The sequence below is a fragment of the Engystomops pustulosus genome, chromosome 1, assembly GCF_040894005.1.
Source record: "Engystomops pustulosus chromosome 1, aEngPut4.maternal, whole genome shotgun sequence".
In the NCBI taxonomy this organism is placed as follows: Eukaryota; Metazoa; Chordata; class Amphibia; order Anura; family Leptodactylidae; genus Engystomops; species Engystomops pustulosus.
This window is the reverse complement of record NC_092411.1, coordinates 155187892-155207539: the sequence shown is the minus strand read 5'-3', so window position 1 is coordinate 155207539 and position 19648 is coordinate 155187892. Positions and strand designations below refer to the sequence as shown.

Sequence of the window (19648 nt, the reverse complement as noted above, 5' to 3'; positions counted from 1 at the left end):
TTTAGATAAAAGAATAAAGCAGGTGATAATAGTAAACTTCTTTATTATGTGTTTCTGTTCTTCTTTCTGAAGTCTGGTACACATCATAAATATATGGAAAGGAGGCTGAAGATCAATTTTTTTCCATACATACTGAAAATATCACTTTCTGATCAAGCTCTGACAAGCTATGAGGAGATTACACTATCCAGGGACTCTTCTTATAGTTTATCAGGCTCCCTTATCCCTAAACTATCATTGGATACAGGACAGAAAGCTTATTTACACAAACTGCTTTGGAAGAAAGACAAAAGGATAAAAGACACAGAAACCTGTGTCTTTCATTAAGTATATTACAAATTCTATCATCTGTAGTGTTAATTCATGCAATTTTGTTCAAACTTTAGTTATACTTAAAGTGTATCAGACAAGATATGAGGAAAAAGGGCTTTATACTAGGGCAGTGATGGCGAATCTTTTGGAGACTGAGTGCCCAAACTGCTAAAAAAACAACTTATTTATCACAAAGTGTAAACACAGCAATTTAAAGGGGTTGGACACTCTTTTAAATCAGTTGCCATAACTGCCTGGTGAATACTCCTTCAATATTAATCAAAAAATTTGCAGTCTTGCTATATTTGTATTGTGTGCAGGTATTACGGTATGTGCTTCTTTCTTTACATCTATGAGCTCTGCTGAATAGGAGGAACTGCAGCAGGAGCGTATTTTTCCTCTCCCTTTCCTTCCCCTCTTCCGGCCTCTATCAGTGTGGCTTGGCTATAGGAAGAGAAATTTATCTGGGGGCGTTAACATATGATAGCGCGCCCCCAAACGTCCCATCGGATACATCAAGAGGCTTAGGCATCTTGATGTATCTGGCATTAGAATATAAGAACAGACAAAGAAACGTGGAGGAAAACAAGTTGACAAATGGTCTAGGACTAGAGGATCTCCATAACCTCATATAAACACATCAATGAATAGTGTCTATCAAATTAGACCATAAACAAAGTTGTCTTCTTTATAAAAATGCTTAATTTACTTCAAATTTATAAAATACAGGCGGTCCCCTACTTAAGGACACCCGACTTAGAGACGACCCCTAGTTACAAACGAACCACTGGAAATTGGTAATTTACTGTACTTTAGCCATAGGCTAAAATAAACAGCTATAACAGTTACTGTAGGTGTCTGCAATGAAGCTTTATTGTTAATCCTGGTTCTTATGACAACCCAACATTTTTAAAATCCAATTGTCCAATTCTGGCTGGGGTTACAATGATAAAATATACAATTTTGACTTACATACAAATTCAACTTAAGAACAAACCTACAGACCCTATCTTGTAAGTAACCCGGGGACTGCCTGTATACAATATTTACAGTTCAGTTGCACTTCTCTTCGTACTTTTGTGAAAAACAGTGCGATTGCAGTAATCTCAGTAATACTCACGAGACCGCTATGGACAGCAGTATGAGCCACATGACGTAACGTTTCAGGGGAAACGCCCCCTTCCTCAGTCTCTACCCGAGGTCTGAATATTGATTGAGTGAGTGTCTATACTATATTGATTCACTTACGCTGAATATGCGAGCAAGAAATATGTTGTATAGTGACACCCTGTGATATAATGCAAACAAGCCATTATTACTGTTTTATACAAGACCATGAAGATTATTGCAATTGCACCGTTCGTCACAAAAGTATGAAGATGAATGCAACTGAACTGTAAATATTGTATATTTGATAAAATTTAAGTAAATGAAGCATTTGTATAAAGAAGACAACTTTGTTTATGGTCTAATTTGTTGGACACTATTCATTGATGCACAGCTGGCAAGCCGAACAGGTTGGACCTGGTGTATTGTTGCGTAAAGACCAGTGAATGAAAGTTTTGCTGGTTTTGCAAAAGAATGCACTGCCCGCCCCTAAACATGGAGGTGGTGTGGAGGTGGCATATTTGTGATTTTAGTCACAAATTCATGCACTGCACAAGAATTTGCCTTAATTCCACTGCTTCTGTTTTCTGGCGTAAAGCAGTGATAAATCTCCCCCCAAAAATGTTGCAGCGGCATGATGCAAAGTGCACAAAAAAAAAATAGGTGCAACTGTATTACATCCTGAAAACTGACAAGTTTAATTAAGAGCCTGCAACACTATTAAATAATGTTGTGCAACTTGAACAAAGCAAGTGCAAACAAAACTAATGCACAGTGCAACAGTTTTAATATATTTGGGCCATTGTGTGAGTGGGGCTCAGGATAGGCCATTGACTGTAGTCTCTGACAAGCCCTATAAATAACCTATGGCAGTGTATATGGTACTAGAAATATCAAAATTCACATAAAAACACATACAGGCAGACCCTGGAAAGCAGATGCTGTCAGAGTGAGCACAAACCAGTATGTCTGTGTGCTTGGTTTACAATCCTTCCTCCTGGTGGTAGATTTCCTTTAAGTAGGGGACCACCTGTACTCGTATTTTCTAAATAAACAGTGGGAACAGTCAAAAAATAAACCAAGCTAGACAAGTGAAAATTGTTGTTGAATTTTATTTAATGTTTCCACTCATAATTTGCCAACTTGAGTCCCATACAATCATTCAACAGGAGGTAGGGGGATCCAATTCTAAATACATTTCTCTTCATCATTGATCAGTATACCTGAAAAAGCTAACTGCTTATATACATACAAAAGTACAGTAACAAACAAGTAAAATTTATAAAGCTCATATACATATTTTTTTTAGAAAAATAATACACCCCAAAACTATTTACAAGTTGCTTAGCCCCAAAAAACTTTATAGTTTGTCATCTTTAATTTCTTTTAAAGAAATTTTACATTGTTTTCTTATTGTGAACGCAGCATTATTTTTCTGCATCGATGAAGCTGAAGGCAAAGCATAATCCCCACCGATTCACCAGCATCTAATGCATGGATATTGTTGATGGAATAAAGAAAAAAAAAAAAAACTATGTCTGGTATCTTGGGTTTGAAACACACAGCAAGTTGATTATTGTTGTGTGTTTTACCTGCAGGTGAACAGTAAATTGTTCTTCAGTCCTCCAACAGATTTCTACCATGTGCATTGCAAAAACACTGCTGAACATGGCAGAAGTTTACCATGTGATTGAATTTTACATATTTTTTATGTTGTGTGTTTCCATCAATTATCATTTTATACCAATGTAAACATTCTTATGTTTTTCTGGTCCAAACACAGAACATTAGGCCATGAACATTAGATTGTAGAGAGTTGAATGCGACACTGGGGGCCACAGTTCTGAAACTAAACTTCATGATAAGATGTTTAACCTGACATGCTTTACATGCTACATGAAGATCTGCTATACAAATAGAGTCCACCCTTAAAGAGAACTGATGTGGTGGTTTTAAAGGAAACCTACCACTTCTGAAGGTAGGTATGAGATGCAAACACCGGGCACCAGCTCAGGGTGAGCTGGTGCCGGTGCTTAGTCTCGTTAGTGTTAAAACCGCGGTATCGCGGTTTTAACACTTTTTAAACTTTCTAGCAGAAACTGCTTCGGCGCTGCGTGCGCACGAATGTGCGCGCGCCTACATTGGAAATGCCGCAGGCGTTGCGCGCGCACGGTCGCGCGCAGCGCCGAAGCAGTTTCTGCTAGAAAGTTTAAAAAGTGTTAAAACCGCGATACCGCGGTTTTAACACTAACGAGACTAGGCACCGGCACCAGCTCACCCTGAGCTGGTGCCCGGTGTTTGCATCTCATACCTACCTTCAGAAGTGGTAGGTTTCCTTTAAGCAGTTTGATTACCTATGACATAACTTTCTGGTTCATCAATTCTGCTAACACTCTTGTTGGGGTACCTTATAAAGGTTTCTGAGTAGTTTTCCAAATGGGTGTTTAGGATTTGTTTCTGCACAGTCTGAGAGTCAGTCACTATCTGAATGTGCCAGTCGATGCTGTAACGCCCACTTGGCTAACCAATTACTCATTTATATAAAGAGTAAAAAGGAATCTTCACAACAAAGTCAAATAAGCTGCATTTCTATACAGTATTACTTTTATACTACATAATAAATAATATCATTGTAGGCTCCTAATCTCCATCTCTAGTGACTGCTACACTTATCAAGTATGTCTATGTAAAGGATTTTGATAAACTGCTTGAGGGCACTCCCACACTCTCGTGGTCAGACTCTCCCGTTTCATGGACCAAGCACAATGCCATGGATGGGATACCTTGCAAGATAGTGATATATAATGCAAGGAGTCCACGCTTCCCGCTCATAAAAAGAAAAAGAAGCACCAAACTATTCTCATGATTACATAATGCTGCTTCTACTGGCAAGCAGGGATTCCTTGCATCATATATCACTAAGATACAAGTAGTCACCTGCTGGACATTGTAGTTGATCACGGGTGGGATCTGTGGAAGCCTTTAAAAATATATAAAGAAATTAAAATCATCACAGAAAAGGTTCATTTTAAAGGGAACCAGTCATCAGGATGTCACTTTTTCACCTAATTATATTTTCCTATAGCCTTTTTATGCCTTTCTGCTTTTATATTCAACATTAGTGGTTCCACTCACTTTTAAAAAATGATAAAATATATCTGACTCCCTGCCAGCAAACTGCATCAAGTCACAGAGGAATCAGGGGAGATTTATCAGCTGTAATTTTAGTAGCAGCAGCTATTGGAAAATGAAAGCTGAGCTCAGATTGGTTGCCATGGGCAACTAGAACGGTTCTGCTCTCAGACACTTCTGATAAATCTCCCCTGCTGATCATGTCATCTTCACACTGGTCTTACAACTGCCCTTCATGCAAACATAAGCTGATCCTGTGCTGCAAACAAATCTGTCAGCTCACCTCTGTGTTAGGAGCAGAGAACCAGATATACTTTTATCAACTATTAAAAAGTTGGTGGAACCACTAATGTCAATTATAAAAGCAAATTGGGAATTACTATTAAACAGGCTATGGGAACCCTACATTAGTTGAAAATGTGAAATCCTGATGACAGGTTCCCTTTAAGGGTATTGAATATTAATGTTCACTCTTTGCTACTTGGTTTTTGTCTACGACAGTAAATGTCACACAAACGCCTGCTGAGATGACTAGATGTATCACTTCATATAGTAGTTTAGGGGAAAAGACACTCCAAATGAACAAATGGTAACGGAAACCTGTGACCAGAAGAATGTAAACAGTCACTGGAAGAGAACGAATTATGGCATAGGAGAAACATCCATGTGCCACAGCTGTAGATGTCCTGAAAGAGAAGATTGGTAAATTAGTATGTGCATAAACAGTAAATGATTTCTGACCATTGTATGACTTATTAGGGAATTATACTATTAATGTTTGTTTGTATCACTGCTTCTCTCTTACAGCTCCTCCTCTAAATGCTGTTCAGAGTCAGCAGTTTATAAAGAGTAAGTCTCAAATCTTAACTGAGAAATGCCTATATGTTTATGGAAAAATACTCCATTTACCATACATGTCTACATAGAAATGTAGCTTACTATTATTTAGAGTCTTATAAATTGTATAATTACTTGTTGATTTCTCCATTCAGGTAACACAACAGGTGCATAGACCAAAGTAAAGGCCCACTATAAGTCACAAATGCAGTAAGTAAAACGGCTGGGATCTCAACATAGTTCTCAAGTCCAACAAAACCAGCTGAAATATCCACTGTACTTATGGTGTTGGAGTTTCCCTGGAAAAAAAAGAGAAGAAAGTCTTTAATGTTATACAGACAAAGCAGTACCATTCCTATGAACATTTAGCAACAGTTCACACATTTGCTACATGCAGCAATGACAGCGAATCAATGGTACAGGACCCCTACAGCCCATCACTAGTGTCTCCAGAACACTACGGCAGGCAGCTGTGGCACTACTGGGGAAAGGCGGAGATGGGAGTATAGGTACTATTGTATGTTTGTTTGTTTGTTTTTTTTTATTTAAAAGGGCATCTGACACCAGGATAAAGGAATGTATGCAAATGAGCCTGAGGTGCTCCAGGCTCCACATGTGTTAATTGAGCCTGGAGCCCCTCAGGCATACAGTCATTCATCCTGGTGGTAGATGTCCTTTAAAGGAAATCTACCATCAAAAATAAAGCTTGATAAACCAGGCACACTTAATCTTAGATCCAGGCATCATGATGGGGTAATATTCTTATATTTGTTATACATCTTCCTTCTAAAGTCCTGAAGGGCTCCTGGGAATTTTACCAAATACTCTTTGTGCTGCAGCTTCACAAGCTGTTACATTGTCTCCCCTCTGCTCCCTCATCACTTCACCCCATATAAACGAGTGGTGCAGGCAATAACAGTAAACTTTTTTTTTTCTATTAGACAAACTTGTTTCCTTCTCCTGTTTTTCCATTCCCACTCCTTATGCACACGTGTGTGTGTTTTTACTTTTTCTTTTAAGGAGTTCATGCTGAAAAGAGAACCTCTGTACAAAGTCTTCGCGTACAAAGTACATGCTGTGCTTGTGAGCAGGCCAGGCACCTCTGGTTCTACCTCTCAGTTACTTCTTTTGAAATATAATATGCAAATATTTTTTTTATCATAACAGTCTCTTTGTAAAAAATACCAGAATAAATTGGGTAGGTCTGAAGGGTCACTTACCTGAAAAAAGAAAAATGCTTGTCCAAACCAATAGTGCATAAAAGTGATTTGCGCTGCATCATACTTCAATATTTTCCAGATGAACATTGTTAAAATAATCTGGATGAGGAGACAGAATACTAAAACCACAAGGTTATGTGGTCGAAACAAAAGTGCTGCAAGAAGGACTAATCCACTGTATACTTCCCATAATCCCATAGACTTTGCTTTATAATCTGCGCACATCATATGAGATTTCAACAAGTCCTTAATTCCAGTTATAAGAATGCCAAGTACAAATATATAGACGAAACGGGCTTCTGTAATTCCTCTGAAAATAATCAAAATAATTTTTTTATTTTTAAAAGTTTTCTCTGGTATTCTAGTTTTCAAAGAGAACATTTAGAATGCATGAGAAAGGTATAAAGCCTGCAGACAATTTTACAATAAATGGAGTGGTGGTCACACATACAGTCTACACTATCACACCACTTGCTTGGGGTAAGCAGCTCCTTCCCATGATGCACAGAAATCAGTAATGTAATCTGATAGCAAATCTGTTAAAAGACCTCTGGTCCTGCATCAAGCCCGGCTGGACTTTGTATAGTTGGCTGCAGCAATGACATGACTAATGCAGGTGATCACTCGGTGACCAGTAAAGATTTGCTCATGCATCACTGGAATGAGAATGCAAGGACATTTTTCTGCTTATGGAGATTGCCTTTACAGGCTAAGCAAGCTGAGAATGCTGGTTAAGAAATATCCAAATAATTTTTCTGTCATGGGAAAGAGGAAAAGTATTTCCTTTTCCACCCTTTAAAACTTATTTGCATCCTCCTGTTTGGAATATAAAATACTACAGCAAAAATCGAGGCCAATATGACCTCCATGTGGTGGTAAAAGGAAGCAATCATATACATTGAGCCTTTGTCGTGCGATAGTTGTGGTTATTATTGTTGGTTTTTTACCATTTTTCTGTGAAATAGCATAAAATGTTACATCTACCTGTAAGCAAATATTATTGACTGGCCGAAGGGGCACACGTTAGTGTGCATGAGCCCTAATACTGACAAGAAAGTATCCACTTTTTACTTCAGACCTGGGAATCATAAGGCCCGAAGATGTTTAGTCCTCTAACCATCTCCGGCGCATGCAAGATTGTTGAAAAATTTTAGCTGCTTTTCCCATAATGAAATAATGATGCAATGAGGTCCTCTGCATTTTTATTGAATCATTGTATTGCTTATTTGCAGTTTTTTTTATGTATGGATAGGTTTTATACCGAATACAGTATATAGGTATTGAACATATGTAGCACCGGCTACAGGTGCTTGGCAATTGGGAGAGGCGTGCTTAGTAGCCTCAGCAGAGCAGCGCATTTCATTCAACAGGAAAGGAAATTATCCTCCTGCACAGCGTGTCTTCAGTTTATTTTAGCAATAAATACAATCAGCATATACATTAAAGACTGACGCGTTTCAAGCCAAGGCTCTTAGTCTGAATTTAAAAAAATAAAATCACAATATATAGAAAAAAAGTTTCTATAAAGGTTCATATATAAGGCGCACTGGACTATGCGCCTTATAGTCCAAAAAATACAGTATTTTCCAATAATTGTTCTAATTATCAAAATGCATATTCAATAGTGATAATCTGGCGTTTATTCATGCCTTTAGGTCAGTGATGGCTAACCTATGGCACTGGTGCCAGAGGTGGCACTCAGAGCCCTTTCTGTGGGCACTCAGGCCATCACCAGAGAGGACTCCAGGCATCTTCCTACAGTCCCAGACAGCCCAGGACTTGCTGTGCACAGAGCTATTTTATATATATTAAAGTGACAGCTGTACCTGGGACTATTTTCTGCTATATTGGTGTCCTCAGGTGCTGATATCAATGAAATCTGTGACAGAGAAGGGAGTATAAATCACAAATTACATTTCTGTGTTGGCACTTTGCGATAAATAAGGAGGTCTTTGTTGTAGTTTGGGCGCTCGGTCTCTAAAAGGTTTGACATCACTGCTTTAGGTTGTGTGGTATTGAGAACAAAAATCCAGTAGACTTCTCAATTTAAAAGTTTGAGTCTGATCTTCCCCTCTGACAGGTTTGAAGACACATTCAACTTTTCTAAATATGAAGCCACTTGTGTCACCAGTGTGAACTGAGGCAAAGTGTCTTGAAACTGCAGACGAGTTGGAAATGTCTGATAAATGTCTGCAAATATGTTTTTTTCAGGGGAGTTGTAGTACATGCAACATGTTGGATTGACAAAGTACAATCAATTAAATATAGCACATAACTTGTGTTGCAGTTTATGTACTTAGAAATGTTATATAGCTTGTAGAAAAAGAAGATAAATTCTGTGCTCGCATTTTTAATTTTCCTTGTAATGTAACCATGTTTGATTGTAACTTGTTTATATTCCTCACTATATGTAGTGGTGAAGGTAACTGAATTCTTTCAAAATTAAGGTAGATCTACTGATTTTGGATACATTATTTTCTGCTCTTCGTATAGCCCAATTAGGCTATCTAGGGTGTGACAAATGCTCTCTAATTGAGGTACATTCACACTGGAATTCCTCATTAGTCAAGCAATTTCTCTTGCTCAAATAAATTCACCTTTCGGTAAATTCTTTATAACATGAAAGGGGTGACAAGAAAGGGCATGTAAAATTGTATTATATAGCCCGCCAGCCCCCTGTAGCATATAGTAATAAAGTCTAAACAGTGATTGGAACCGGGGTTCAGTATGATTGTCCAGCGAATGATGGCGCAAAGAGGAAAAGAGAGGAAAGGCAGTCCAATATTCCTTGCTAGTAAAGAAAAATCCGTAGGTTTTTCCTCTGCCTCTACATCATTTGGACATATAACTGTCTAGGTAAATGTCAAGGTATAGCCAGTGAAAACAGTACCTTTGGTAAGGTGGGAATGAGGTTAAAAAAAGCCCTCACGTTCTCAAGCAGATCCTTCCTTGTGATGCGATTGTTAGTCCGCTCGCGGGACGCAGCGAGCAGCTGTGTTGGTCTCTTTTCCTTCCGGCTCAGAAACCGAGCGACCGCTCTTTTTCGTTCCACCTCGATCCAGAAACGTGTATATAGAACGAAATACAAAGCAATAGTGTAGCACAGCTTTGATTGAAGACAGTAATCTTTAATTTTTATACTCACAATGCTAGGAATTAAAAAGGCCTTAAGTAAAAAATCTTTAAATAAAAGAATTCTCATGCACATTCGGCGGTAGTTGCCCGACTCGAGTTTCGCCAATAGCGGCTTCTTCCAGCGGCTACTAGCTAGTAGCCCTGGAAGAAGCCGCTATTGGCGAAACTCGAGTCGGGCAACTACCGCCGAATGTGCATGAGAATTCTTTTATTTAAAGATTTTTTACTTAAGGCCTTTTTAATTCCTAGCATTGTGAGTATAAAAATTAAAGATTACTGTCTTCAATCAAAGCTGTGCTACACTATTGCTTTGTATTTCTTTCTATATACACGTTTCTGGATCGAGGTGGAACGAAAAAGAGCGGTCACTCGGTTTCTGAGCCGGAAGGAAAAGAGACCAACACAGCTGCTCGCTGCGTCCCGCGAGCGGACTAACAATCGCATCACAAGGAAGGATCTGCTTGAGAACGTGAGGGCTTTTATTAACCTCATTCCCACCTTACCAAAGGTACTGTTTTCACTGGCTATACCTTGACATTTACCTAGACAGTTATATGTCCAAATGATGTAGAGGCAGAGGAAAAACCTACGGATTTTTCCCTGTAGCATATAGCCTGCCAGCCCCTGCCCCAATATAATGCCTGTAGAAAAAAAACAAAAAGTGTACTTACCTTCTGAGCCCCCCCCCCCCGGCTGGTCCGCTCCCCCGTGCAGGCACCATGACGTCAGCCGCTCGATAGATCAAAGTGTGCGTGCTGCTGACGTCACGATGCCCTCAACGTACCAGAACACTGAGCCGATGCCGGGCCTGCAATTTATGGAAGAGGGCCTGCTGGGCGCGTCGGAAGGCGGATACACTTTTTGTTTTGTTTTTCTTGAGTGAAGTATAAGCAGAGTTAGGGTTTTTCAGCACATTTTTTGTGCTGAAAAACTCGGCTTATGTAACATTCATTCATTTGTTGGTTGTTTTTAGAAACTTTTTTCTTTATATTACGATTTATTTATTTTTTTTTGTAATTTAGACCAAGAGTCTTGGCTCGAAACGCGTCAGTCTTGACATTTTATGCCAATCTTATTTATTGCTAAAATAAACTTGAAGTTTTATACGGAAGACACGGAGGATCATTTCCTTTCCTGTTGAGTATATAGGTATTGGGTAGAAGTGAGATAAGTATATTAGTATGGACCTTCCCAATTTCTCATGTGGCCCTATGGGAAAATTAATGGACCGCCCCTGATCTACTTACTTTGTGATATCTTTAGTATCTTGTTGCCAGGGATACAAAACATGTCCTATGGCAGCTCTGTAACAGTATACACCCAGCAGTCCAAACATCAATGCAACTTTGGAAACTAAAGAGCATTTTCCTTGAATTAAAACAAAGATCATCACTAAGCAGGTTCCTACCAAAAATGACAGTTCAGCCTTGTGTTCAGAGCTGGAAATACAAAGAAAAGTGGAATCACAACAGATAGACATATCAAGTGAAACATTTTAAGCAATGTTAATTAAGGTCCAGTAAATAACAAAACACACAAAACAAGTACCTTCCTAATACAGATGGTCTATAATACTTCATGCTTCCATTTCCAATCATTATAAAACAATTGTTAACGCCGATTTGTTACCTTTTCCCTCAAAATGCTAAACTATATGTGTAGTCTGATGAAGTCTTACACATCTTATACATTCCATATATATTCTTCTCAATTTTCCCTAAAGGATGTGGTGGTTTTTAGGTTTTCAGTGGGAACATTTTGCAAGCTATACATTTTTTGTTTTCAGGCCATGTAATGGCATCTGTTTTGCAGTTTATATTTCATGGGAAGGGATGGTTTCACAGGACCAATTATTTAAAACTCTATGTTGATTTATGATTCCTATTAAAACGAATGATAAACTTATAACAAAGAGTAATAAGTGTTCTAAAATGAGTAACTTGGTTAATTTAGAGGAATGATACCCCCAATGTGTTGCGATCAGAGTAAACTAGCTGGAGCATTTTATAAATTAGGGAGAGGACAAGTAGAGGGACTGTATAGTAATAGTCTTTGTACCTGCACTCAATTACACGGGTCACAGCTACACCAAACAGCCACTATAGTGCAGCACAGTACACGGTTTGTCAAAAGATGCTGGATTTGCTACTAATGAAAAGAAAGGTTTGGGCAACTGTATATAACTGTATACTGTATATGCAGCAGTCTTCAGGATACTTTCTTTTCACCACCCAGCAGCTTTGAAAAACAGTACTCTGCTGCACTCTAGTGGCTGGTTTGTGTAGCTGCTGTCTCTGTAATTGATTGAAGGGACAGAGAGACTAGTAACTATACATAGTCATACCATTCTGCTTCATTAATCTCTATGGAGCTGATGGAAATTGCCAAACAATCTGCAGGGGTCTCAGCACAGAGACCCCCCACTGATCAGCAAGTTAGGCTCTGTGCCGTGGTTAGGGCCGAACTGTCCTTCGTGGGAAAACCCCTTTAAGTGGGGACCATTAGTGCTGGGACAATAGTAGATTTAACACATTTTTATGCGTATATTATGTATCATTCTCTACTGTGACATTTTAAAAACGCAAAGTAAACTCCTTTAGCCTACATGCACAAGACAAACAGGACACGTGGTCTGCTGTTTGTGGTCTGTGTGTTATCAGTGTGTGAGTTGGAATGGAAGTTGGAAAGCAGTGCTCACCTCCTCCTCCTCCTCTTCCTGGCCCCGTGTGCCCGCCATGCTACAGTACGGCGGGCAATGGCAGTGTGAATGTTCCCTAAGGGTAAAGCCGCATGTGGCGTTTTTAGTCTGTTTTTAAGCATGCGTCTTCAGTCCGTTTAAAAACACATGCATTTTAAAAACCCATCCGTTTTTTACTGTTTTTGTTTGTTTCCCAGTTATCTTAATGGATACAAGTTGTAATAGAACAAGTTGTAAGCAGCCAAATAGTCAATTGGTAAATGGTCAAAAACGGATGCGTTTTTAAATGGACTAAAAACGCATGCTTAAAAACGGATCAAAAACGCCATGTGTGGCTACACCCTTTTCCTGCAGCTCCTTCTACATTCAGCTGACAAGTGGAGGGGGGTAAACTTCAAACACCTAGATTTCCCGAACCCTTGCACCCAGAAACACTGTCATATTAAACAGGAAACTTCCCTTTTATTTCTGAGAAAGATCCAAACAAAATCTTAATAGAAGGTAGTATATAGTATAGTGTATACAACATTTTTTTACTGTGACTTTCAGAGTGGTTATTTCTGGTTCTACTACACACAAAAAGTATAAATTAAAAAACTCTAGTCTGATCTCTACACAATAATGAGAAATCATCCTACACTAGATAATCCATGCAAAAAGTAAAAATTGTATGGTTACCTTGTCAACCAGTGTCCAAAGTCTGATCGATGCATCCATTGGACTCCAGTCTGATTTAAGGGTCGTAATAACCGACAACAAATGAGGATTATGCCAGGACTTGCCAACGCAATCCATTTTTCATTGTCTTTGATAAAACGTTCTAAAATTGAGAGTCTTTCTTCTTTTAACTCCTTTTTGTGGGCATCATATATTTCGTTAATATAAACATCTGTCTGTTCCAGATACTCCAAGTCTGAAGTGTTCATTTTATTTCTTTTTCTGACAAGAAAATATTTCCTGCACATTTCTTGAGATAATGCCAGGCACAAAGTGTTGATAAGAAAATACCAGGTTTGATGTTCCTCCTCAATAAAGCTACTTGCTCCCATACTTAAAACATGGCCAAGTGTCCCCACCAACAGAAGAAGGTCTAGTTCGGACCATGATGACATGCTGGAGCTTTGTTTCTAAAAAACAACATAATAAAAAGGTTGTAATGTATCAAGCTAGTGGCAAAAATGTGGACAAAAATGCCATTTTCAAAATTAGAAAATTTCTGATTTTACCAACCAAACTACTAACTAGTTTACATTTACCATATGTCTGCTTTATGCTGCCATCATTTTTGATATCTTCAGGACCCGGTCTATTTTGGCTCTCAGGACAGAGCATGTTTTTGAAAACGCATCAGTTTTTGATCCATTTTAATTAAGATCATTGGTAAAACCGGTCAAAAAAGGATGCATTTTCAAAAAATGCATGCATTTTTTAACGAACTGTTTAAAGACGGGCCAAAAACGGGTTCAAAACGCCACGTGTGCCGCTGGCCTTATTAGGCTGCGGTCACACGTTGCGTTATGTTTGGGTTTAACACATGCGTTTTTAAACAGCTGTTAAGGAGATTTGCCTAGTTACATTGCTGTCAACATTGTGTTTACAAAACAAGGGTTAACAAACACATGCATTAACATTACGTTAATGCACTTGTTTTGTAAGCACAATTTTGAGAACAATGTAGTTAGGCAAATCCCCTCTTGAGCTTTGCAACGTGTCACCGCAGCCTTAGGGCACTGTAGAGAAGTACTGGCCAGAACTGAAGTGGTTACGGAACTTCACAAGGTAAGCAGGCTTTGGCCGGCGGCACAAGTGGCGCTTTGATCCTGTTTTTGGGCCGTTTTTAAGTAGTCCGTTAAAAAACGCATGCATTTTTTTTTTTAAACGCATCCGTTTTTGACCGGTTTTACTAATTATCTTAATTAAAACGGGTCAAAAACTGATGCATTTTCAAAAAACGCATGCGTTATTTAACAGACTGCTTCAAAACGGTCCAAAAACAGGTTCAAAACACCACGTGTGCCGTCGGCCTTTGTATTTAGCCCTGAGTGCTCTTTCACTACATCTATATCTACATCTCACCCATCTATAAAACGTCTATCTAATCTGACCTCGCTGTGACTCCAATCCATTTGTCTCTAGCAAGGAGTATACACCAAAAATAAAGCTAATTGGTAGAGGCCCAAATACTGCCAAAAGCAGCAATGAGTATCAACAAATACTTGGGGAAAAAAAAAAAGGAAAAATAAATCCTCCAAAGTTCATTAAATGGCATCCTTTATTGAGACATAATAAAACCACAAACATGAAAAGACAATAATGTATGGACTACAATGAAATTAAAATACATGTGTCCACAATAATGGCTGCAAAAGGCGCAAAGGTAGGTAATACAATCAATACATAGTGATGAATCCCTTACAGATATTAGGCTGAGGAGTAACAGGTATCACAGGGTAAATGCACCACATATGAAGCACAAGTAAAGCGCAGGACTATAGACTCAGAAATACCATAACAGGGAGTGTGTGGTCCATTTCCCTGGTATGGTATTTCTGAGTCTATAATTGTTACTCCTCAGCCTAATATCTGTAAGGGATTCATCACTATGTATTGATTGTATTACCTACCTTTACGCCTTTTGCAGCCATTATTGTGGACACATGCATTTTAATTTCATTGTAGTCCATACATTATTGTCTTTTCATGTTTGTGGTTTTATTATGTCTCAATAAAGGATGCCATTTAATTGAACTTTGGAGGATCTAGCAAGGAGAGGCTTTTACCCCCACTAAAATAACAGCACCCACATGTAGGGTATGGAATACCCTTTTAACATTTCCTCTTTTATGTTAACACTCGCCTATTTAGCTATAAATTATATATTATATTAATATATAATATAAAAAGTCGATTTTTGATGGGGATAAGTGAGGCTAAGAAACTGAAGGGGGTGTCACTTATGGTTCTGTGAGATAGAGATTCAAATCTAGCACACAGAGGTCTAAGGTGAGATTTTTATATTTAATATCAAAAGCATGGTTCTATGTTCTATAGAACCCACAATAGCAACACTGCCCCTTTAAACTGTTTGCAACTCATTAACTTTAAAAGGGGAAATTTATATGTAAATGAGAATTTTTGTGTGAAGGGGCAAGACATTAGGTACTTAACCAATAAACATAAATATACTAAATAAATAAATAATACATCTATTTGGTTCTGTTCTGTTTTCTTGATATGTGAAGTCCCTTTGCTTAGAAACGTCATTGCCTCATCAGCTGCCACCCCGGTCCATAAAATGGCTGCAGGGGGAAATCATGTATACAATAACTTTCCATGACCATTTTACCTTCCAGGACCCCAATATTGTATTCATGAACACTATCATAAAATCTGGGAAGGACAGTTAGGATCACATCTTAGACCATTTTTATGGACAGGAATGGCAGCTGATGACGGTTTTACTTTAAAAAGAAGTGGAGCCGAAGTATTAATAAGTGTATATTGGTAAATTACCGAATATTCTTCCCCTCCACACATTACAGAAAACAGGAGGTAAAGCCTTGGCCAACCCCTTTAAATGTTATAGTAGAATTGAATAGGATATGGACAGCTCAATGGGGGCCCTTATATGCAAACTTGTGGGAATGTGAGACACTGGATTTACCCCAGGCCATGGCCCGAAATCTCACAGTTAAGGTATATAGATGACATTCTGTTTGTCAGGCAGGGTTCAAGTATGGAGTCTGACACTCATTTTGGAGACTGAGTATATATACCAATATTCACATTCAATACATAGAACAAATACTGGCCCACCAATCTTAGATGAAAAAGAAAAAAAAAAAACATAGCATATATATAGGGTACAAGGTAATATGATGATTTTACTCACCTCATTAGATGATTTATGCTTCAAAATAATTTTTCCTAAAACTGATAGAAGAACACAGAGAAGTGCTGCAATGAGTACCATAATGGCCATTGCCATCATCCATGATATGCTACAGAAAAAGCACATGTTTTCAGTTGATGTGCACACAATGACATGAACAGCAGCAAGCACAAGACATGTCATATAAAAGAAGAGTGAGAAGATCGGTGAAGCTAGAGGCAAATCAAATTCAGCTTTGCTGCTCAGGGCACTTGGAACGCAGATTAGAAGAAGGAAAAACATCTGCAAGAACAAAAAAAAAGTCACTCTAAATAGTTTATAAACGTAAAGTAAAGCACAGAGATTGAAATAACAAGTCTGTGGACGGTGGTGGTTACCCAGAGATGCCACATAATGTGCTCTTCATCATACTGTACCTTCCATGACTAGTTGGAGCTACTCTGCCTGTGTGGTTTGACCCATTGAACCTTTATGGCCATAAGCCAAAGAATTACGGACTAAGGGGGAGATATGATTGTGGCCACGCCCACCCCTAGTCGCACCGCATACATCAAGAGGCTTAGGCTACGCCAGGTCGGACCTGTGTCCGTCCGTACCCATCTACAACCCCATGGCGTGGAGATGGCGTAGTACCCGATTACTGCTCTATGTGACTTGCTGTCAACTAACAAACATGATTGCATATGGCCTATTTTTGCGGCCAAACGGTGGAGAGAAGGTTGAAACATGGGCCACAAAAATGGCCAATACAGTCATGTTTTGTGGCCATAGGAAAAATAAGTTTGTGTGCAGGAGGCCCAAGTACCAGAATTATTAGTATAATTTAAATTAAGATACAGGTATACACAACAATGTTCTTAAATTTTAAGTACCATTTTGTTCGAAACATGAGATGCAGTTTTTAGCAAGATAAAATTTTGCTCAAAATTGCCTGTGTCTTATGGTCCGAAGGTCAATAGGATCCAGGACTACCAGACCCTCCTGATTGCAGTCCTGGAGATTGGGTGAAGCACTAACACAGAATTTCACCCATTAACTCCATCTCCCAGCCATCTGGACTGTAACCTGCAAGGACCTGGAGTCTGACTGATCAGATGCTTCCTGCATCACTGCAATGCCCACATGTTGGCAGGGATGGGGCAGAGAAGTTGCAGGCTGGGACAGGGTTAAAAAAGAAGTGTGTGTGCGTGTACAGCAGTGCAGAGAGCATTCCTGCGCGTGTACAGCAGTATTTGGTGTGTGTGTACAGCAGTGCTGAGTGTTTTTGTGTGTGTCTAAAGTGAAGCAGAGCTGTGTGAATGAATGGATGTAGTGGGCATTGGTGTGTGTATATGTAGCTGTGCTTGTACGTGACCAACACAGAAATTTTAATTGTAATTATTTATGTATAGAGCACCATTAATTCCATGTTGCTGTACAATCATTAGGGGTTCACATATATTACATTAAGACAAAAACAAATGCAAGTAAAAATACAAAACTACAGTGATCAGGAGACAAGTGGAAGGAGGACCCTGCCCGTGAAGGCTCACTATCTATATGGGAGGGTAGATGGAGACACAGGGTGCGAGAGCAGAGCAGTGCAGTTATTGTGTATTGTAGGCAATCCTGAACAGATGGGTTTTCAGATTATGTTTGAAGAATTGGACAATGGAGGACAGTCTTTGTGAGAAGAGCAGATGGTAATAGAGTGAAGATCCTGTGAGGAGTGGAGATTGCTGGTGGGGCGGTATTGCCTGATGAGGTCAGAGATATATGGAGGGGACATGGTGTGGATGGCTTTGTAGGTCATGGTTAGTATTTTAAATTGAATTTGCTGTGCAATGGGAAACCAGTGGAGAGACTAGCAGAGAGGAGAGGCAGAGGAGAATGGATCAGCCGGGCAGCAGTTTAGGATGGATTGGAGGGCTCTTCGAGAATGAGCTGGGAGACTACAGAAAAAAATATTGCAGTAGTCCAAGCTGGAGATGATGACGACATGGACTAGTAATTTTGTAGACTCGGGATTGAGGAAGGGTCGGATGCAAGAGATGTTCTTAGGATGGAGGCGGCCAGTTGTAGTAAGGCACAGGATGTGAGGCTTAAAGGATAAGGTAAAGTCAAAGATGACTCAGAGGAAGCAGAGGAATTAGGAACTGGGGAAAGTGTGGAGCCATGGTTAGGTCTGGTGGGAGGGATGCCTTAGGTGGAGAAAGGATTATTAGTTCTGTATTGTCCATGGTAACTTTTAGAAAATAGAAAGAGACCAAGGAGGATATGGCTGATACTCTGGAATTCTGGCTAGAAAAGAGGTGATATCTGTGTGTCATCTCCTTAGGAGTGGTATTACAAGCCATGGGACTTAATGAGTTGTCCCAGGCAAGAGGTGTAGTTGGCAAGGCAAAATCCTTAGCTGAAATGAAAAAGGTTTGGGAACGGGGGTTGCCGGAGGACATAGAAGGGAGATCATTGTTGTAAAATATCATTTTCCTTTTTATGGGATGGCCAACCCCCTCAGGTTATCTCCCTACAGGATTTGAACATTGCCTTTGGCTATACCTTTGTGATGACCATAACCTGTACTATTACAGATATACACAATCGTAGAATATGACAATGTGTTTATGAGCAATACATTATACAATTTCTCAGTTCTACCTCCAACGTTATGATGGCTCCAACAGTCATTGAGTAGATGTCATACTCTACCACTTGTTTACTTAATGAGGCGCTCAACTTCTGCAGTGCCTCCAAATACTGCTTTATTAGCTTTCTGCCAAGGTTAGTGAGAACTTCTGAAGTATTTCCTTCAAGGTATAGCTTAATCCAATTGGCATGTAACTTTTCTGCCTTCTTAAATTGTTCTACTCCATCATCTAAAAAGAAATTAAAAATAAAAACTTAAGGAATTGCCAGAATGTCCATAGAAAGACATGAATTTACCAAAATGGCAATCACTGTATCCCAGTGAGCGTTCAGACCCAGTACTAATGAAAACATCTTCCCACAATCCAAAGACATACTGGGGACAGTGGTTGATGACAATGCTTGTAAAGCTCTGTACAATAAGTTTATAGTACAGTGATGGCAAACCTTTTAGAAACCGAGTGCCCAAACTTCAACAAAGACCCGCTTATTTATCGCAAAGTGCCAACACAGAAATTTAATTTGTATACTCCCTTCTCTGTCACAGTTTTCATTGATACAAGCACCCTGAGGCACCAATATAGCAGAAAATAGCCCCAGGTACAGCTGTCACTTTAATATAGCTCTGTGCACAGCAAGTCCTGGGCTGTCTGGGACTGCAGGAAGATACCTGGAGTCATCTCTGGTGAT

General features: G+C 39.2%; 1 protein-coding gene and 1 long non-coding RNA gene across 3 annotated transcripts in view; one reads left to right on the top strand and one right to left on the bottom strand.

Moving 5' to 3' along the window:
- Positions 1 to 4943: 4943 nt before the first annotated feature.
- Positions 4944 to 19648, bottom strand: part of PIGG (phosphatidylinositol glycan anchor biosynthesis class G (EMM blood group)) — a 37880-nt gene continuing 23175 nt past the window's right edge. For both annotated transcript variants that reach the window (XM_072112049.1, XM_072112055.1), the window contains 7 exons: positions 18971 to 19188; positions 16334 to 16615; positions 13120 to 13568; positions 10991 to 11182; positions 6609 to 6918; positions 5524 to 5687; positions 4944 to 5237 (listed from right to left, as the gene is read on the bottom strand). In XM_072112049.1, coding sequence (XP_071968150.1) covers positions 5012 to 5237; positions 5524 to 5687; positions 6609 to 6918; positions 10991 to 11182; positions 13120 to 13568; positions 16334 to 16615; positions 18971 to 19188 — 1841 coding nt within the window. In that variant the 3' untranslated portion in view covers positions 4944 to 5011. The remainder of the gene's footprint in view (positions 5238 to 5523; positions 5688 to 6608; positions 6919 to 10990; positions 11183 to 13119; positions 13569 to 16333; positions 16616 to 18970; positions 19189 to 19648) is intronic.
- LOC140064831 (uncharacterized) lies at positions 5184 to 5681 on the top strand. The gene is made up of 3 exons (XR_011847819.1): positions 5184 to 5261; positions 5359 to 5400; positions 5544 to 5681. It is a non-coding gene; the product is annotated as an uncharacterized lncRNA (long non-coding RNA).